Source organism: Paralichthys olivaceus, chromosome 10 (genome assembly GCF_024713975.1).
Source record: "Paralichthys olivaceus isolate ysfri-2021 chromosome 10, ASM2471397v2, whole genome shotgun sequence".
Classification (NCBI taxonomy): domain Eukaryota; kingdom Metazoa; phylum Chordata; class Actinopteri; order Pleuronectiformes; family Paralichthyidae; genus Paralichthys; species Paralichthys olivaceus.
In genome coordinates, this window is record NC_091102.1 from 11,292,584 (window position 1) to 11,314,134 (window position 21,551).

At 42.4% G+C, this 21,551-nt stretch overlaps 1 protein-coding gene across 1 annotated transcript in view; it reads left to right on the plus strand.

The window, feature by feature from the left end:
- lrp2a (low density lipoprotein receptor-related protein 2a) overlaps positions 1-21,551 on the plus strand; it is a 47,964-nt gene that overhangs the window by 17,020 nt on the left and 9,393 nt on the right. The window contains 38 exon segments of the mRNA XM_069532476.1: positions 107-346; positions 753-872; positions 1,371-1,487; positions 1,645-2,025; positions 2,341-2,355; positions 2,697-2,945; positions 3,547-3,758; positions 3,863-4,047; positions 4,151-4,379; positions 4,521-4,698; positions 4,868-4,996; positions 5,811-5,977; positions 6,556-6,699; positions 6,860-6,969; positions 7,481-7,658; positions 7,782-7,995; positions 8,092-8,331; positions 8,488-8,676; positions 9,794-10,726; positions 10,819-10,984; positions 11,163-11,321; positions 11,416-11,705; positions 11,781-11,981; positions 12,555-12,581; positions 12,673-12,708; positions 12,844-13,086; positions 13,191-13,316; positions 14,021-14,140; positions 14,685-14,816; positions 15,432-15,633; positions 15,741-16,036; positions 16,582-17,248; positions 18,040-18,210; positions 18,299-18,522; positions 18,720-18,897; positions 19,357-19,553; positions 19,644-19,889; positions 20,130-20,258. Of these exon segments, the coding sequence (XP_069388577.1) occupies positions 107-346; positions 753-872; positions 1,371-1,487; positions 1,645-2,025; positions 2,341-2,355; positions 2,697-2,945; positions 3,547-3,758; positions 3,863-4,047; positions 4,151-4,379; positions 4,521-4,698; positions 4,868-4,996; positions 5,811-5,977; positions 6,556-6,699; positions 6,860-6,969; positions 7,481-7,658; positions 7,782-7,995; positions 8,092-8,331; positions 8,488-8,676; positions 9,794-10,726; positions 10,819-10,984; positions 11,163-11,321; positions 11,416-11,705; positions 11,781-11,981; positions 12,555-12,581; positions 12,673-12,708; positions 12,844-13,086; positions 13,191-13,316; positions 14,021-14,140; positions 14,685-14,816; positions 15,432-15,633; positions 15,741-16,036; positions 16,582-17,248; positions 18,040-18,210; positions 18,299-18,522; positions 18,720-18,897; positions 19,357-19,553; positions 19,644-19,889; positions 20,130-20,258 (8,040 nt within the window).

The following is a 21,551-nucleotide window of genomic DNA, read 5'->3' on the forward strand; positions in this document are numbered from 1 at the left end:
ACTGGTCCAACCTGACCAGAGTATAAACCAGTTTCATGTCCTGGGTCTTTTTAAAAATTCTGTTCAGTTTTATGATATCTAATCAAGATCCTCTCTTTTTTCTCAGACAACACTTGCTCCCCCATTGCATTCACATGTGCCAATCAGCGCTGTGTGCCTGCTGGGTGGCGCTGTGATGGGTACAATGACTGTTTTGATAACAGTGATGAGAACAACTGCCCTACACACATACCTAGAACATGTCTTGCCAATCAGTTCACCTGTACCAACCATCGCTGCATCCCAAATACTTGGCGTTGTGACACTGATAATGACTGTGGTGACGGTTCCGATGAAGCTGACTGTCGTGAGTATCCTGATTGAGGCTTTTAATTTAAAATTAATACAATAGTTTGTCTTTTGTAAATGCATATTAGGCAGTAGCAAGGCATCAAGTAGCCCGCATTCATTACTGTGGCAGATCTTAATTTCAAGAGCCAAACTACAAGCAATGTCTAAAGAATGAGTTTAAATGCATTATAATGGCTTTAATGTTTAATGGATGAGCCTATGTATGTGGCCTTAATTATAAAAACATAGATATGAAAGCTGGTTAATAGTCACATGGTAACATTAATCAGATTATTACTGAAGCATAGTTTGTTTTTGGTACCTGTGCAGTTGTTATTTTATTGGCCAAGAAAGCCTGAGAAATTAGCTTTAAGGAAGAAGTTTATACTTTAATTCTGATATTCTATAATTTGTGTTGACAGATCTGGGGAGCACTTGTTATCCTGGACAGTTCCAGTGTCCAGACCACCGCTGCATAGATCCCAGCTTTGTCTGTGATGGGGACAGGGACTGTGTGGATGGGGCAGATGAGCAGGGATGCAGTGAGTACCTTTTAGATTACAGTTTTCCCTGGACATTATTTGGTCCTTATTTGTCTTTTGAGTGTTTTGTGGACAAAATCTATTTTATTATTTATTCGTTTTTGTATTTACATAACTAATAGAAATGACTTGAGATTGCTGATCAGATCTATTTTCATCAAATCTCATGACCGTGTAGATTTTTCAATGACCTAACTATAAACTTGCTTCAGTCTATCCTCTCATTGTGACATGTTGTAGGTCAGAGTTTTATCTGCTCTTTCCCAGTTAAATAAATCTTGAATGTGTTCAGTTATTTCTAAGTTGATTTTATTAGCTCAACATGCAAACATTTTGTAGAGGTCAATTGAATGTTCTGAAAAAAAACAACAAGCATTTGCTAAGCCTCTTAGTTCATTGATCTCATTACCTGTGTTGCACAACCTTGTAGCTCAGCATACATGCACAACTGCAGAAATATGGAATATCAGTATTAACGTACTCAACTGGATTTTTCAGTCTACAACTGCACTGTGAATGAGTTCAAGTGCTCCAGTGGTCACCAGTGTATCAACTCCTACTATCGATGTGATGGAGTCTTTGATTGCAGCGATCGCTCAGATGAGCAAAACTGTCGTAAGTATTTCATGTAAACACTTTGTTTGGCCGTAGGTCATAAGCCTAAAACATTATTCGATCTTGCACAAATATGCACATTTGCTAAAATGTTTGAATTTTGATTCCTTGGCCTGTACCAAAAATGTATGTTATGGTGTTTCCAAATGTATTTCAGCTACCAGGCCTCCAGGGATGTGCCACCATGAGAGTGAGTTCCAGTGCCAGTCAGACGGGAGCTGTGTCCCTTCTACCTGGGAGTGTGATGGTCATCCAGACTGTGAGGACGGAAGCGATGAACACCACGCCTGCCCACCTCGCACCTGCCCTTCCATACTCTTCCGCTGCGACAATGGCAACTGCGTGCTACATAGTTGGATTTGTGATGGGGACAATGACTGCAGGGATATGAGCGATGAACGAGACTGTCCCACGCCGCCTTTCAGATGTCCAAGCTGGCAGTGGCAGTGCCCGGGCCACAGTGTTTGCATCAACCTCACCATAGTGTGTGACAACACTCCTGACTGCCCTAACGGTGCAGATGAGTCCCCTATTTGTAGTAAGTCTGTTCTCTTCTTTTACTCTTTGTTGAATAAAAAGACTAAATTGTTTTATTACATTTCCAAGTTTACCGGTCTCCTCAAACTCAATTACATTTTCACATCACATGACAAACAGAATCAGACTCACAACTGCTTTTGTTTAATGCCGCATTTTGTGTTTCTTCATTTGTGCTTCATTTCAAATTCTGTGTTGAATGTCATCTGTTTGTCTTTGGATTCTTATTTTACAATCATGCATGTGTGTGATTTGACCTGTATTAAAGTGAAAATGATGTGTGATTTTCCTTTCTTGCCTTTCTCGCAACTTTCAGATGAGGCTTTGCCAGGTAGGAACATACTCTCAATCATTGGTATTAATTCTGCTGATCGCTTTCAACTTTCAACATAAACAATATCTATAGTAAATAGTCTCAGATTGTTTCAAAGCATGATCAAATGTGTGTTGTGTAGTGTTTTGCAGTTCTCAGCACACTGAATGACAGTAGTTAGTGTTTTTTTTTTATTATCGTTCGTTATTATCGTTGTTTATTATCATAGAGTGCAGTGTACATATTAATGAAATCCTTCGATGGATTTTTTTGTTGTTGCATGAGTCATCATTTCCTTAGTTTATTTTGTAATTAAGATTTTTCAGTCCTAACTTATGCTTCCCCTGCTTTCAACGTAGATCAGGAAAGCTGTTCTGACAACAATGCTGGCTGCACCCACGGTTGTATCCAAGGGCCATTTGGGGCCCAGTGCACGTGCCCTGTGGGTTATCAACTGAGCAATGACTCTAAAACCTGTCAGGATATAGATGAGTGTAATCCCCCTGGACTTTGTAGCCAGCACTGCTTTAATGAGAGAGGTTCTTTCCGCTGCCACTGCCAGGACGGTTATACTCTAGAAGCAGACCAACGAACCTGCAAGGCCTCAGGTAAGGAAGGAGTGTTTCTTAAACCTTTTGTTTATGGAACATGGTCCCCTGGTAGTTATAAATCTGTTATTTTCTAATGCTGTTAATTAGGGCAAAATAGACATATTATTAGTCCTACAGTAATTTGGATGTCAGCATGATATGCCTATTCAGCACATGTCTCCGTTTTCTCCACTGTGCTGGCTGCTGGGCAGGAATGAACTATTATAAGGTCGGGGGGACTTGGCCAGCAGACTGCTAGACTGACACTCCCCCTTGTCTCTCTATGCTGCTCTGATTTCTTAGATAACACAAATAACATATGTCACTCACTGGCCATCACTGGTATAATTAGAACATAATCACCAACAAAGGGCTGTTTATAGGGAGTGTGCCTGACATGAGCTCCTCTTCCACACAGATAACCCTCTGAAAGGCTATGCAATACAATAGGTCATTATTTGGACAAAAGTGCATTCCCTTAGGACTGCCATTTGAGTAGGATCCCATTTAACAGTCCTGTTGTATAGTTTTAGTAGACATGCAAAAGCTGATAAGTGCTCTTATTAGCTTGAAGATGGACATGAAAAATATGTAACAGAGATTTGACGTCTGTTTACAGATTCCCGTCAGGCCTTCCTTCTCGTGGCCAGTCGAAATCAGATCATTCAAGATGACATAACCACTCAGCCCAACGTCGTCCGCTCACTGGTTAGAGATGGACGCAACATTGTGGCCCTAGACTTTGACTCGGTTGAGGACCGTGTTTACTGGTCTGATACCAGCCAGGACAGAATCTGGAGTGCTCACACAGATGGCAGTGACAGAACTGTGGTAAGATTTATTTGTTCCATTTATTTTGAGAATTTATGTTATGTACATTCCGTCAGCATCACCAGTAAATCATCTGTAACTAAGATTGAGTCTCTTTTGTACAGATATTTGACAGTGGAGTGACTGTGACAGAGAGCCTTGCTGTAGACTGGGTGGGCAGGAACCTTTACTGGACTGACTATGTCTTGGAGACAATTGAAGTTTCTAAGCTGGATGGCACCCATCGGACTGTATTAATTAGCGAAAACGTCACTAATCCTCGGGGCCTGGTGCTGGACCCAAGGGACAGGTCAGTGACGCTCAGAGAAATCTGTGTCTTGGAGTATTAAGTATGAAACAGCCTTCAATAGTGAAAAGCAGTTGGTTTTAAAAGTGGAGCATTTGATTTTCAGTTCTCACCTGATGTTCTGGACTGACTGGGGGAGGAACCCCCGCATTGAAAGGGCCAGCATGGATGGAAAATTGAGGACCGTTATCATAAGCAAGAAACTGTACTGGCCCAATGGTCTAACCATAGACTATCCAAACAACCTGTTATACTTTGCTGACGCCTACTTGGATTTCATTGACTACTGCGATTATAACGGCAACAACAGGAAGCAAGTTCTTGCCAGTGACCTGGTGAGTGTATGAGAAAGCAGTTTTTATTCTGACAAGAAATCTTATTTATGTTAATAATCTTACAGTAAGCAGAGTACAATTTTATTTTGAATAGTATGTGTAAGATGCACTTGTTTTTCTTTTGCTACTCTCTATGAAAAGGTACTGCAACATCCCCACGCAATTACCATTTTTGAGGATTTTGTGTATTGGACCGACAGATATATCAATCGTGTGATGCGAGCCCATAAGTGGCATGGGGAGAACCAAACAGTGATGCTGTTCAACCTCCCTCAGCCAATGGGTCTGGTGGCAGTACACCCAGCCAGGCAGCCAGCAGGTATTGTGAAGATAATTACATAAACCAATCTCTGACCATTGTGTTGGCCACCAGAATAGATTTGGTTGATAATGGAGCCAATAAGCAGCGAGATAGAACCTCTATCATACTGTTTGTGGGTATGCATCATGTAATTTGGTGTGTGTCTGTGTGGTTTGACAATGTTTAGGTGAAAATCTCTGTCTAAGGAGCCCCTGCACTCACATCTGCTTGCTCTCTGCGGTGGGGCCGAGGTATTACTCGTGCGCCTGCCCCTCAGGCTGGACACTGGCAGCAGACCAAATCACCTGCACCAGAGGTATGCATCCTGCCAAATGGAGGAAAACACTCATCACTCATTTTGATGAAAAAGGAAGTCAGGTCAGATCCTGGTGATAAGCAGTCATTAGGTATTGCTCTTATTGTTGTAAAAGAGCACACTGGTTATTACAACAATTATTATCGTTGAATGCTTTATTTGCTGCCATATCAGTGTAGGTAAGAAGGGAGATCTTTGAAAACACTCAAGTTGTGTCCAGGTACTTGTCAACAGTCTCCCATTTGGATTTTTGTGTAAACTGCTGTTCCAGTCATAAATATTAAGAATCATATAAGCGTGACTTTCAAGGTCTCGAGAAGACAAGGGAGCTTTAATTCAAAGCCCAACGAGTCCCCCTTGGGTCAACAGCTTAACTCGTCTCAGGTTTCAGCCCATTCAAGCAAAGCAGAAGACAGTCTCCCCCTGAGGCCAACGATTATCCAAGAATGAAAATGCCCTGCAGCCATTCATCGATTCTAATCTCTGATGACAAAGCAAATCAGATTGTAGGACCAACTTTTCACCAGTCAATCCTCTTTATTGATAAAGGAATGTTAGATTGGTAGTCTTATTTTGCACCAGATATCAAAAAACCGAAAGCCACTTAAATAGTATTGAATTACAAGGGTTGAGTCCAAGTCCATTAAAAATGCTTAACTAGCTCAGAATAAATCCATAATTTTCATTTTAAAAGGAATGAATTCACAGTCTTTGAAAAATAAATAGCTTTTTTTATGTTTGTTTATGTTTAACTGGAGGGAAAAGAGTTTGTTATTCTAATCAGTTTATTGAGTTTTCTCTTTTTCACCTTTAGTTGAGGATCCCTTCCTGGTGGTTGTGAGAGACAGCATCATCTATGGAATTTCCTTGAACCCAGATGACAAGAGCAATGACGCGATGGTCCCTGTAGCTGGGCTTCAGAATGGCTATGATGTGGACTTTGACGACAGTGAACAGACCATCTACTGGGTGGAGCACCCGGTAAGTTACGGTCCAAAGACAGACACGCACTGAACTCCAGAAACAAAAAGAATGCAAATATCTCAGGATAAAAAAGAGGAGCAATACCCATAGAAGATGAGGACAAAGAACTAATTTTTTAAAGACAACAAGATTCAAGAGCTTTCGGTGGTAAGGGCTAGGGCTGGTGTCTATGTGAAGTAAACAAAACACTTCATGTCCTGCCCCCTGTATGCTCAGTTCAGGCGCTGACCTGCGTTCTTCCAATGTAAAAGGCAAACTACGGAAAATAACCAGTTTTTCCACATTTTTTGGAGTGCCTATCTGAAAATAGCTTAGTTCCGGTGTTCTCGGTACATGCTGTGGTGGACAGAGATTTTATGTGTTGGTCAGAGACGTAGTAGTGCTATTAAATCTACAAGACACATAATATACCTCTGATGTAACTGTGCATGTTACAGTTCAGTTCAGAACTCATCCTCTAAGGACAACTAGGGTTAACCTTTTAAAAAGTAAACTAAACTAAAACATGCCAGAAAACTTTCTGCACATCTCATTCAACAGGGGTAGAGGTTAATAATTTGTCCCTTCTCCACCAGGGTGAGATCCACAGGGTAAAATCAGATGGTACTAACAGGACAGAGTTTGCCCCTGCAGCCATCCTGGGCTCACCTGTCGGCCTGGCCTTGGACTGGTTATCAGAGAACCTGTACTACACCAACCCAGCTACACAGTCTATTGAGGTGAGATAAATATTACTTTGCCTTGTTGTATTGTCCAGGTTTACTGGCTGTACATTTTTGGTAATTCCTCTTGTTATAACAAAATTCAGGGATTAAGGCAGTGTTACAACACAGCAACACAGGACAGTAAAGGCATCTGTTTGTGTATGTGCTTGTACAGGTTTTGAAGTTGAGAGGGGAGTGGCAGTACAGGAAAACTCTAATCACAAATAACGGCTCTCCAACTGGCGCTGGAATTCCTATTGGCATCGCCGTGGATCCAGCACGTGGGTAAGCCCCATTTAACACAGTCCTGGCACAGCCTCTCATCCCCACAGCTACTGAGCTCTAACAGCCTCCTCATCGCCATCTGCTCTGTCTCAGGAGAGAACTTAACCAGTGTTACTGAATACTACGCTGCTCTCTCAGACCCCAGTGACATACAATAGAGTGCGGTCAAGAAACAAGAAAAGCATTCTCAAACCACCCCCCCACTATTATCTCACATTATATTTGATGCTTCAGCTACTGGTCCATGATAAAGTTGTCATGACTTGCAATCCATGACGTCATGAGGAAATTCTCTGCCTTACCAAAAACTTTTTATATCACTGCATAATCGTTGAAAGTGTATTTTTATTGTTCATTTTTTTATTCACCCAATAGAGACAACTTACAACTTATTTGACTATAAATTAAATAATTACAAGACATATTAAAATGTAGTAGGTATTTACAGGAGATCAATGACAACATTGCAAATTCCTTAAACATGAACACTTATCTACTTTTGTACTTTCAGCAAACTGTACTGGACAGATACGGGGACAGAGAGTGGAATTTCTGCCAAGGTGGCATCAGCAGACATGGATGGTCAAAACCCTGTCGTCCTTTTCACCAACAACTTAGATCACGTTGAGTTCCTCACTGTTGACATCCAAGAGAACAAGCTGTACTGGGGTGTCACAAGCACTGGCATGGTGGGTCTTTGTCTTCTGTTCGTTCTGTAGAGTTGTCACAAATGTGAAATTATATTAACCTTGAAGTTTGTTGATGATAAAGTACCATTGCTGTTGTTGACTTCCTGTCTGGCATCTCAACAGATTGAGCGCGGTGATCCAGACGGGACTAACCGTATCACCATAGTGACAGGCCTGTCTCACCCCTGGGGTGTTGCGGTCTATGAAAACTACCTCTACTTCACTGATCGCGACTTTGAGGTCATAGAGCGTGTGGACAAGTCCACCGGTGCCAACAAAGTTGTGCTGCGTGACAACGTTTCTGGCCTCAGAGTTCTGAAAGTGCATTACAGAGACGGTGAGTAACACAATGAGACATCATCAGTAAGAGACAAATACACAGTTGTCCCTCACTGTTGCTTTTTCATCTGTTTCTCACACTGTTTTCTCTCAGCTTCTGCAGGCTCATCCAACGGCTGCACCAACAATGTGGGCGTGTGTGAGCAACTGTGCTTGCCACGGCCACAGGGTCTGTTTACTTGTGCGTGCGCCACAGGTTTTAAACTTGGTGCTGACAACATGACCTGCACCCCCTACCAGTCCTATGTCATCATATCCACTCTGTCTGCAATCAAAGGCTTCAGTCTGGAGGGGGCAGATCACTCTGAGGCCATGGTGCCAGTGGCTGGGAGAGGTCAGTGATTCTCATATATTATTTACATTGTTAAATCTGATTATTATATACAATATATTATAATTTAAGTGATGGACTCACTGAGTATAAAATGTTCATGTTGTTGTATTCGAAGTAATGATAATGGCCTCTAATGACTTGGTTTTCCTCTTTCAGGCCGTAATGCTTTACATATTGACGTACACATGGCTTCTGGTTTCATCTACTGGTGTGACTTCAGCAGCACTGTGGCGATACAGAACGGGGTCAGACGGATCAAGCCAGATGGCTCAGGATTACGTAGCATAGTGACATCTGGAATAGGACGTAACGGCATACGAGGCATTGCTGTCGACTGGGCTGCAGGTACGCTGTTGTGTCAGCTTGTAAATGTGCTCAACTCAATTTCTTGTTTAACCACAAATTGTGATTACGTCACTGCAGCAAACAACACTGCCAGTTTTAGATCTCAGACATTTATTCATTCAGTGACATTAAAGCTACATCTCTAATTTTATGTAAGACATATATTTTAATCCATGTGAAGTATTTCTACAACACTGAGGTAACAGTTTAGATGCAGGCCAAAGAGGATCTTGGTCACAGGAGATTAGGATCACCACCATCTTATGTTCATATTGTAGAGCGGAGGAACTCAGTGAATGGAAGTGAAAACAATATTACATCAGTAATCACACTAGTTATCAAAAGATTTGGTTATAGAGATAGTTCAGAAAATCAGTAGTTTGTGGGAATTTACACTTTTCTCACTTTCCATGAGTCAAACTAATAAATGCTTAGGATAGACTGTTTTTGTCGGCCTATGGGATCAAATAACTTAATCATGATCCCATAGGCTTCCAGAAATTAAGTGAAACTGAGGGGGCATCTGAGGGGAGGCCAACAGAGGCCCTCTGACTTTGAAAAACCCTGTTGTAAACATTTTAGACAGATGTTAGTCTCCCCTCTAGCTTCAGCAGTGGATAATGGTCTGATTTGTTTGTGTTGAGTCATAACTTGTTCATTACAAAACAGGTTGACATATTACTGAACTAAATCTATACAAGATTTTTATCTTATGTATGTAAAATCATGCTGTTGATGTAAACGAGAAAACTAAAAGAAAGTTGGATCAGTATGAACTCGTGCTGTGATTGGGGTCACACGCAGAAGACTACCTGGTCACAGTCAAAGTTAAGAAGCTTATTACAGCGTCTGACTCATGGTGCAGGGAGATCAGCCCCACACTTGTGACAGGGGAGAAGATTTAAATAGCTGGCTGAGAAAAAACAGAGACATCTACCGGCAGAAAGATTTATTATTGCATCACTGTGATTAAAGGCATAACAGAAAATATATCATGTAATGATATCACAATCGTAATAATAAAGTCAGACATCTACTTTAATTGTGACCTTAATAGTTTACATTTGATATCTTCTTATGATGATATGAAATATATGATGCTACTTTCTGTTTTCAGGGAACTTGTATTTCACCAATGCTTTCCTGACCGAGACGTATGTGGAGGTGCTCCGCCTGAACACCACTTTCCGCAGGGTGCTCCTGAAGACCCAGGTGGACATGCCACGCCATATCATCGTGGATCCCAGAAACAGATACTTGTTCTGGGCTGATTATGGCCAGAACCCCAAAATTGAGCGAGCATTCTTGGATGGGACCAATCGCACAATTTTAGTTTCCTCAGGCATACTCACTCCACGAGGTCTCGCTCTGGATGGGCAAACTGGCTATGTCTACTGGGTGGATGACTCCCTGGATATGATTGCTCGAGTAAACAATCAAGGAGGGGAGACAGAGATTGTGAGGTATGGCAGCCGCTATCCGACTCCTTATGGGATCACAGTGTTTGAGAACAGCATCATTTGGGTGGACAGAAACCTGAAGAAGGTGTTTCAAGCGAGCAAAGAGCCCGGTAGCACAGAGCAGCCTGCTGTGATTAGAGACAACATCAACATGCTGAGAGACGTTTCCATCTTTGACCAGCGTATTCAGCCAATCACTCCTCAGGAGCTTAACCACAACCCCTGCATTGAGGCCAATGGAGGCTGTGCCCACTTCTGCTTCGCCCTGCCGGATTATAGCATGGGCAACCAATACAAGAAATGCGGCTGCGCTTTTGGGAATCTTGCAGCAGATAACGAGAGCTGCGTGGTGTCAAGGGACGATTATCTCATCTACACAACTGAGAGCACTGTGCGCAGCCTGCGCCTTGATCCTGAAGACCATTCCTTGCCCTTCCCTGTGGTCAACGTTCCTCGCACCTCCGTGGCGCTGGATTTTGACCTCTCAGACAGCAGGGTCTACTTCACACAGAGCTCAGGCGCAGGAGCAAGCAAGATCAGCTATATCAGCCTGTCCTCTCCCACCTCAGCCCCTGTAGTGGTGGCGTCAGGTAGTACTCATCCTATTACTTTTGGTAGCTTTGTATGGATGTAGAGATTAATACCAGAGATTGAAATAATGTTGTTCTGTGTATTTTGACAGATCTTGGTGCACCTGATGGCATTGCTTTTGACTGGATAAACAGAAGAATTTACTACAGTGATTATGTTAACCAGAGCATCAGCTCCATGTCTGTGAACGGCTCTCAGAGGACTGTTATTGCCCATGTGTCTCGACCAAGAGCCATCATGTTGGATCCTTGTAGGGGGTAAGACACACTCATTCACTAGGTTGAACTGGGATTTAGAAGTGAAAAAAAGTGGGGTGGCATGAAGTGCAACCATAAAGTGCACCACCCTCAGTACAGATCCATTTGGTGCATGACTTTGTTGCATGTAGACAAGAGACAGGCACAAAAAAGAAAAAAATGCTTCCTTGTTCCACAGATACATGTATTGGACAGACTGGGGAACCCATGCAAAGATTGAGCGTGCCACTTTAGGTGGAAACTTCAGAACAGAGGTTGTGAGCAGTAGTCTTGTGTGGCCTAATGGACTCACCCTGGACTATGAAGAAGAGAGGCTGTATTGGGCGGATGCCAGCTTGTAAGAAAAACAAATTTCCACTATTGAAATATGGACCCAGATTTGTCTATCATATTACCCTCAATCTACCACTGTTATTATTTCCCTCTGCCAGACAGAAGATTGAGCGTTCCTCTCTCACGGGGTCCAATCGGGAGGTCATCGTCAGCACCGCCATCTACCCCTTTGCTATGGCCATGTTTGGCCAATTCATCTACTGGACTGACTGGAACACACGCAGCATCTATCGGGCCAACAAGCACGACGGTTCTGGTCAGCGGGTCATGATTCAGAGCCTTCCATCTCGACCAATGGACATCCACATTGTAGCCAGCAGGAAGCAGCAGCAGTGCGACAGCCCCTGCCAGCAGTTTAACGGAGGCTGCAGCCATATCTGTACACCAGGTACAATTAGTTCAACAATACCATCGCAACATCTTTTATCCCATTAATTGAAAATCCCAATTTGATCTTTTATAGGACCTAACGGAGCTGAGTGTCAGTGTCCATCAGAGGGTCGCTGGTACCTGGCCGACGACAAGCGCTGTATCCCTGATAACGGGACTCGGTGCCAGCCAGGACAGTTTACCTGCAACAATGGCCGCTGTATTTATGCCCAGTGGAAATGTGACAATGACAACGACTGTGGAGATGGCAGCGATGAGTTAGAGAGAGTCTGTGGTAAGGTGTTCTTTAATACAAGGAGTTTTAATTCACTGTGTTGCTTACTTGTGTTTCTTCCTCCTTTTTTATTGAATTAATAAAAGATTTCACAGCTGATTCTTTTCTAAAAGTTATCATAGAGAATTTAATTCTCTTTTCTTTACTCTCTTTTCTATTAAAGGTCCAGTGTGTAAGATTTAGGTGAAAGGAATCTATTGGCAGATATTTAATGTTGAATAATCCTCATGATGATTTCACTAGTTCGTTTCATCTAAATTGTATGAATTGTAGTTTTCTTTACTCCAGAAAAGGCCCTTTATATTCAAATACTTTATATTTACATCGAGGGGACCTTCTCTACGGAGGCCGCCACCTTTTTTACATTAGTCCAGACTGAACAAACTAAACACCTTTTGAGTTTTTATGACAACTGAAGCTACCACAGGTTCTTTTTCATGTTTGGAAGGAGAGGGTGAGGTGAGGGGTGTTCAGCTGCAACCTGCAATTTCAACACTAGATATCACAGAATTGTACACACTGTACCTTTAAATCTTCACTAACACTTTTTTTCCTCTTCACAAATTTTCATAGGACCTAAACCTCAGTTCAACTATGTTGGTGTGTATGCTTTCACTTTGATGATTCCATTTCCTTTAACATTCTCCTTCTACACTAACACCTGAATCAATCTGCTTATCTTTGCATGCAGTCCCACAGTTGCTGTCGTCCTTTATTGCATTGTCAGGTAAAATTAGGATCTGCTGAGTTTGTGGGTGTGTGTGTGTGTGTGTGTGTTTGTGTGTGTGTGTGTGTGTGTTTGTGTATCACACCTCTGTCCCCTGACCCCGAGCTCTAACCTTTCCATGATTCCGATTGGCAGCCTTCCACACATGTGAGCCCACTGTGTTTACCTGTGGCAATGGGCGCTGTGTGCCCTACCACTACCGCTGTGACCACTATGACGACTGTGGAGACAACAGTGACGAAGTGGGCTGTCTTTTCCAACCTTGTGACCCCAACACGGAGTTCGCGTGCAACAATGGCCGCTGCATCGCAAAGGACTATGTCTGCAATGGCATCAACAACTGTTACGACAACGGCACCTCTGATGAACAAAACTGCCGTGAGTATTTGAGTTAGTCTCGAAAATGAATCAGGCGTACACTTTCGGGAAATTGAAGTAGTCATTGCTTCGAGTAAATTTCTGCTAATTTATGATTATCTCAGCGGAGAGAACCTGCCAACCAGAACACACAAAATGTCAGTCTACTAACATCTGCATCCCACGATCATACCTGTGTGATGGAGACAACGACTGTGGGGATATGAGTGATGAGAGCCCTACACATTGTGGTGAGTTCAGTTACAACTCATAGGAAAAGACCAATACAACATTGTGTTTTCCATTTGTTCTTTTAATTTAATTATAGTCTGAAAAGGGTTTTTTTCACAGCAAGTGTGTAACTAGAGACACTCAGTAGACTGTATTACTCCACCAAGGTGCATCATTCTCCTATAATATCCATTGACTATTCTCTGAGAAGTCAATGAAAATTTTGTTAAACACCTTATCTTGCAATGTTAAAGTAAATGAAAACAATTTCCAGAATCCGCTCCTGACCTGGATCCAGACCAAACTTACATGAGCTCTTCCTTGGGTCATGCGCCATGAAATTGGTAGTAGTAGTTTTTGCGTAATCCTGCTAACAACCAAACAAACACAAGCGAAAACATAACCTCCTAGGTAAGTAGTAAGTAATGGCTTATTAAGATAGCAGAAAACAATCAACAGTGCAAAAAGTCATTTTGTCATCCTGTAGGTTCACAGAAATAGCATTGATCATATAACCTTTTACAATTAGAATAGCACCCCGACATTTTACATAAAATCATGTGTGAAATTAGACTTTGATACGTTGCAAATTTCTAATCCACTCAATCTGTGTAAAACAGGATTTTAATCAACCTGAAGTTATGAGAAACAGGATATAAGAGAGCAAAGAACAGATCAGTCTTTGTCCTTCAAGTGACTTTGTTACATTTTATTCTCTATGTAGCAACATCCACATGTTCCCAGAGTGAGTTCCGTTGCTCCAGCGGTCGCTGCATCCCCGCCCACTGGCACTGTGATGGAGGGGCGGACTGTGCCGACGGCTCTGATGAGCCTCTCTCCTGCAGTGAGTGACTCGTCTCAACCGCAACAACGGGCCTGTGTGCTTTTGTGTGTCTGCCCCTGCCCCATTATCAGCTGCAAGGTTATTGTCTGTTGGTGTCTGTCCGCCAATCTTCATCTGTGTGCTGGTGTGAGAGAGTGCTGTGAGTGATGTGGCGGAGAGTGCGAGTCGCTGGTGTATTTCTTTGTTGACGATGTGGTCAGCCAGGCCTCCTATTGTGTGCGGCATTCCTCTGTGGTGACGCCCCTTAGTGTCCGCTGACAAACAACACCTCCCCCTCCCTTTGTCCACCAGGGGTTACAGAGCCTCACTTTGGCTTTTGTTTAGATAGCTCACCATGCATGGGAATGTGGAGCTGCAATGACTATTTTGAAAAGGCAGTGTTGTGGGGGGAAGTACCCAAGATAATTAGTAACTACAAATGTTACCGCAAAGGATTAACGTTTATATTGGATATAAATCAGTTAAGATACATTATACAGTCACAGCACTGTATTTGTTTTGCTGCACTATGCACAGTTTAATGTTATATGATTTGTCTCTGCAGCCACATTGGACAGAACCTGCAACACAGACCAATTCCGCTGTGATGATGGCAGGTGTATTGCCTCATCCTGGATCTGTGACGGGGACAATGACTGTGGTGACATGAGCGATGAAGATGAGAGACATAATTGTGGTATGCATCCTTTCATTACCTCTTCTTTTGTATCTTTTCCTTTTCCTCTCTCATTTGTTTTTTTTAAACGTCTCTCTGCATCTTCCCAGTTCTTCATCTCCTCCCTCTTCCTCTCCTCCTACCACTTTTCCACTTTACCCCCTCCTGCTTCCTTCATCCTGTCGTTACTCAGGACTGGATGGATGGATCAGGATGCCCACCACTGGGGAAGTGTTATGGGGGAGACGCTGGCAGTCAGTGTCAAGCATCTTTAGTTTCCTGTAGAAGGTCTCCAGCTCAAGAAGCTGACATTCCTGATTTCTCCTGCCTCACTCGTTACTTTTGTCTCCTTTCTCTGGCTTCCTGGCTCAGGGAGGATCAGGACTCTTATGTCTCACCAGTGTGTGCTCTAACAATAAGATGCCTGAAGCTAAAGTGTTCAGCACTGCCTGAGCCCCTGTAGGAGACTTCCTTCAAACAATGTGAATCAATCGCTCTAGATGGATAAAAAAGTTGAGGTCGTGACTGGGTGTTATAAAATACAGATTGGAATGTTTAGCTCTCCAAAAATGCAAGTTGACATTTGGTCATCGTTATCCTTAATCCCTAATTTTGTTTGTGTATTCTTTTTTTCAGCCAATCGCACATGTTCAAGTTCAGAGTTCACCTGTGTGAACAACCAACCTCCTCAGCGGAAATGTATCCCACGTGACTGGTTGTGTGACGGAGACGCAGACTGTGCAGATGCATTAGATGAGCATCAAAACTGCTCACGCAGATCCTGTGGCATCAATGAGTTCACCTGTAGCAATGGCCTCTGCATACGGAGTTCCTACAGGTTATAAAAAAAACATATGAGAAAATACCATGAATGAAATCTGTCACATTTGTTTCTGAAAACTTAAAGACATGTTTTTGTCTGGCCTGTTTTATTTTTCAACTCAGGTGTGATCGACGAAATGACTGCGGAGACAGCAGCGACGAACAGAGCTGCACCTACCCGCCCTGCCAGCAGCACCAGTTCACCTGCCACAACGGCCGCTGCGTGCCCCACATCTTCGTCTGCGATGGGGACAATGACTGCGGTGACGAGTCTGACGAGCTAGAGCACATGTGCCACACACCGGCACCGACCTGCCCTCCTGCAGAGTTCAGATGTGATAATGGCCACTGTATCCCCCTAAGCCAGATATGCGACAGGAATGACGACTGCTCTGACAACAGTGATGAGAAGGGATGCGGTGAGTAAATATACTTTTACTCTTTCAGTATCTTCTTATCTGCATATTCATTTCTGCAGTTGGGTTTTATTCAGCTGGTGCATGCTCCCTCTAGAGGAAATGTAAAAGAAGTGCTGGAAGTGGTATGAGAAAGGACAAGACCAAAAATCCAAATTTAATTGATGGAATATTTGGAAAACAACCAAATTGGACTGAAATATGAATAATAACTGGAAAATGTAAATGTTACAATAGTTATTATGTCCTCTGCACTGTAGATACAACATATCATATTTGGAATGAGAATCAAATATATACTATAACTTTGATTATGACTGTAAATCTAATATGTAACAGTAAAGTAAGCATAATGAGTCATTGTATAGACTGAAAAAAATATTATCAAAGGAAATGAAAAAAAAGAGTAAATTTTTTAATAAATAAATAAAAGAAGACAGATAATTCAACTTTCCACATTTCTTCTTTATCTTCTTGAATATTGGGCTGAAAACGTTCCGTCTTTGCTAATTACTTTTAGTGACTCTGTGGCTCTTCTCTCACTGAAGGTGTCAATGAATGCACAGACCCATCCATCCATCACTGCGACCAAAATTGCACTGACACGCCGACCAGCTTCATCTGCACCTGTCGTCCGGGCTACCACCTCATGTCCGATGGCAAAACGTGTGATGATGTTAACGAGTGTGAAGAGACACCGAGTGTGTGCAGCCAGGTCTGCGAGAACACCGTCGGTTCATACGTGTGTAAATGCGCCCCAGGATACCTGCGAGAGCCCGACGGCCACAGCTGCCGCCAGAACAGCAATATCTCGCCTTACCTCATCTTCAGCAACCGCTATTACCTGAGGAACCTGTCTACAGACGGGCAGGCCTACTCTCTGATCCTGCAGGGCTTGACCGGTGTGGTGGCGTTGGACTTTGATAGAGTCGACAAGCGCCTCTATTGGATTGACGTGAGCCGCAGAATCGTAGAGAGGATGTTCTTCAACGGCAGCAACAGAGAGGTGGTGGTCAATGGAGTTCTACATGGCGAGGGCCTTGCGGTCGACTGGGTAGCAAGGAAACTCTACTGGGTGGACGGCTTCTTGGATTGTCTCAAAGTGTCAGAACTAGACGGTCGATTTGTAAAGAAACTGGCTGAACACTGTGTCGATGCCAATAATACCTACTGCTTTGAAAACCCCAGAGGCATTGTGTTGCATCCAAAATATGGGTGAGTAGGAATTGCATCTCATAGCAGAGTGAATAATATACTGGCTGTGTTTGGCTGCTGTACTTCCCATCATGCTCTTATCATAATATTTTAATATGAGCATATATTGGGAGACATTTAGAGCAGTAAATCACAGAAATAATATGCAGTATCATAGGTAGAATTATTCTACATAATTTGACCTTATTCTGACTTTTCTGTGTATTTGTAACACTTTATTTTAAGGTGACGATTTGTAATAATTACTCAGTTTAGAGAAGTTGGAAATACATTTTAATTTCATTTAATAACAAATTTTTAGAAGAACAGAAGGACTGTTCAAAGATTCTTATTTTAGGTCAGATTTTGTAAGTTTACGAGCAGCAGTTAATTTCCTGAGGTATTTCCTTGAAAAAAAATCCTGCTCCATTTAAATCCAAGTCCCATATTATTCAATCATCTATTATTGGAATGACATTCCTCAAATTATTTTTTTCACATTTTTACTTGTCTTGCTGTCCTGATGTTAACTGAGTAGGACTAAGTATTTTTAGGTCAAGCTAGTAATTTGCCAGAAAAGAATTAACTCCGAATGTACCAACTGAAGACAAACAGTATATAACCAAAAATTATTCAACGATAAAAAAGTAATTTTCTAGTAAATTATTAAGAAATTACAGACCTTTGAATTAAAGTGTTATTCCTATTCTGATATTATTATTTGTAATATTTAGTTATAAGGAAAGATTCCATATTCCTATCTGTTGTATGTAGAAATATGATCTTAAGTGATTTTCTTGCATCGCTGTTAGATACGTGTTCTGGACAGACTGGGGAAACAAAGCCTTTATTGGCCGTGTTGGAATGGATGGACTCAACAAAGCAGCCATCATTACCACCAAGATCGAGTGGCCAAACGGCATCACGATCGACTACACAAACGACATGCTCTACTGGTCTGATGCTCATCTCAATTACATCGAGTAAGTGCATTTGTCAGGAAGTGGTCACACTCTTTCAGCCTGCAGCGCAGCGAGACCTGTGACCCTTTGACCTTTTTGTCCCCCTCAGGTTCTCTGACTTGGATGGTAAACACAGACACACAGTGTACGATGGTAATTTGCCTCATCCATTCGCCCTGACTGTATTCGAGGACACTGTCTACTGGACGGACTGGAACTTGCGTACTGTGGAGAAAGGCAACAAGTACGACGGCTCGGGTCGTGAGGCCCTGGTGAACACCACACACAGGCCGTTTGACATTCACGTTTGCCATCCTTACAGACAGCCGATCGGTGAGTTCAAAATCTCCGAATTTTATTTCCAAAAGACTTTGATGGTGAGGTAGTTAAAACTGTTTATTATCTTGACATATCCTTTAGTTATCTACACTTGTGGTTAAATTAAGCAAAGGGATTTACTAACAATCTGAACAATGCCTGCCCTGTATTTGCCCAGTTGATCCGAACTGAGATTTCTCTCCCCCTGACAGTCAACAATCCCTGTGCAGTGAACAATGGTGGCTGCTCTCACCTGTGCCTGATTCGTCATGGAGGGCGAGAACACACTTGCGAATGCCCCGATCATTTCGTGACCATCCAAATTGGCGAACTGACCCAATGCCTTCCCATGTGCACCAGCACCCAGTACAGATGTGCTAACAACGAACGGTTTGTTAAGATTCTCGTCATCTTAATTATTTGATATGTTGCGTTTTAAAATACTTTTTTTGTGAAGCGTGACTGCTGATGTCTCATTGATGGTGGTTTTGTTTGTGTCATTAGTCAAAATTAAGCACACATTTCTAGCTATTAGCACTTTTCATTTGCTGAGAACAGCTGACAAACTGTTAACTTGATAATGTCCATCACAATGCAAAGAGAGAACTTTGCATTGGAAAAACTGCGCCACCTGTTGTTTGTGCTGTAAATTGTCTAAAAATTATCATTTGGTGGCACAAAATGTGAACATGGTCCACTAGAGGATTTAGATCTTCTTAAATGGGTTTAACCATGTTTTGAGATAGTTTTATACTCTTAATTCATGTAACATGCTCTGCTTTATATAAGTCAACCAATTTTTTACACAATCTAAATCTCTCCTTTTTATCTGTACGTCTGCTTAAATAGTTGTATTCCTATCTGGTGGAAGTGTGATGGTCAGAGGGACTGCAGAGACGGCTCTGATGAGCCCTCTACCTGCCCAGCTCGCCACTGCCGGCTCGGACAGTTTCAGTGCAACGATGGAAACTGCACAAGTCCTCACTTCCTCTGCAACAACAACCAGGACTGTCATGATGGCTCAGATGAAGACCCTGTACTGTGTGGTAGGTTGTGTTCTTGTAAATATTTTGTGTTATTTCATGTTTGCTTCTACTGTTTTACTTTTAGTAATTTCCCACATTTCTTCCCTTTAGCTACGCACCAGTGTGAAACCCACCAGTGGCAATGTGCAAATAAGCAGTGTATCCCAGAGTCGTGGCAGTGTGACGGAGAGGATGACTGTGGTGATCAATCGGACGAGGACCCCACCCACTGCTCCACAAGGACCTGTCGCCCCGGACAGTTCAAGTGCCGTAACGGACGCTGTATCCCTCAGAGCTGGAAATGTGATGTCGATAACGACTGTGGTGACAACTCTGATGAACCATTAGAGGAGTGCAGTAAGTAATATACACTTTCTCTCTCTAACTTTAATCTTAAAAGGACTAACATTTCAAAGTGATGTATGTCCTGATATCTCAATGAAGTGACTTTAGAGTCATACCTTTAATCCAGATGAAGAAGCACCTTGAATCAGCTGCAGCTATAGACATTTAACTATATATGAAGGTATGAAACTCAATGTATTTTCCTATATCTTCATTAATCGTCTACATGACAATCTTGGTGTTTCTCCACAGTGGGTCCGACATATCGATGTGACAACCACACAGAGTTTAACTGCGTGACCAACTACCGCTGTGTGCCCATGTGGTCTGTCTGCAACGGCTACAACGACTGCAGAGACAACAGCGATGAGCATGGCTGTGGTGAGTCTGTGACAACCACTCAGAGACAGAACTGAACTCCTGCTCTCATTGTCAGAGTTATTTGAAGACTTACTAATTTGTGGTTTATCATTCTAGCACTATTGTAGCTTATGTTAAAGTAGATGAAGTCACATTCGCTGTTTTCCGATGGTAAGGTGATTCTGGAGAGGATTCAAAAAATGACACTTCGGAAACAGGAGTATGATTTCAAGCAGTGAGTGAAGGGGCAATTAGCCAACTCCTCAGCCTCCTGTGGAACATTACACAGTGAGGTAGTGGGAGATGCTGATGGAGAGGGTCTCACCACTCATCCTCCCCCACAATTTGCCTCTCCCTGAGAGCACCACAGATTTATGAGCTGTCCGGTGGAAGGGGTCCACGTACATGCGTGTATATGTGTGTTGTTGCTCTGTCCTTGCGTGGGGGCAGGGTTCACACAAGCCTCTTTGTAATTTGCTGCAATCCAAACACACTCACCGCGGCCCTCCCGTCTCTTATCAGAGGCTCTCACTCCATTAGTGCCATGCCCGCGCAGGAGGGGAGATCCGCGCTAATCTTCCTGTAAGAATGTAGCAGATGGGCCAGGTGGAGGGCAAGCAGGGCAGGACTAGCTAACTTTGTGCTATCTTTGACCCCCAGCACTGTGTGGTAGAGACAGCTCAGACCAGCTCTCCTCAACTCCTCTCCCTTCTGTGCTTCTCATCTCCTGTAGTCTTATCCTCCACAGACACGTACTGGCATGGGGAGAGGTCACCCATCTGTCTCAGGCATGCTGCTCTCCTCCCTTCATCACTTTTGCGCTTTAATTAAAAAAACAAGATGCTTTTCTTTTCAAACTGACATTTTCATGGTCTGAAAATGTCCTGTCGAAATGTGAAGTTGTTGCTCTAATTGATATGTTTATCCGCTGCAGCTTCTCGCCTTTCCCCATCTCAGACTGCTCATAATACAAAACAGTGATTTCATTTTCACTATATAAATTATTTTTGTGTGAATAGTTAAAGTAAGAAAACGTTTAAAACATTATAAATTATCATAACGCACATTATATATTTTCATCTTACTATCATATAAATTATAAAGTTCTGTTTTAAACATTATTTATGACCATTTTGATGCTGTTGAACTGTCCTGTGTTACACTGAGAGGCATTTCTTTTATAATATAAAACATGTATTTATTTTTTAATATAATTTATAACCACTGAGGTTAGTTTAGATATTAGAAACACCTCTTACACAATAAAGTTCAACAGCACCACAAACAACAACAGCTTACAAACATCACAACATC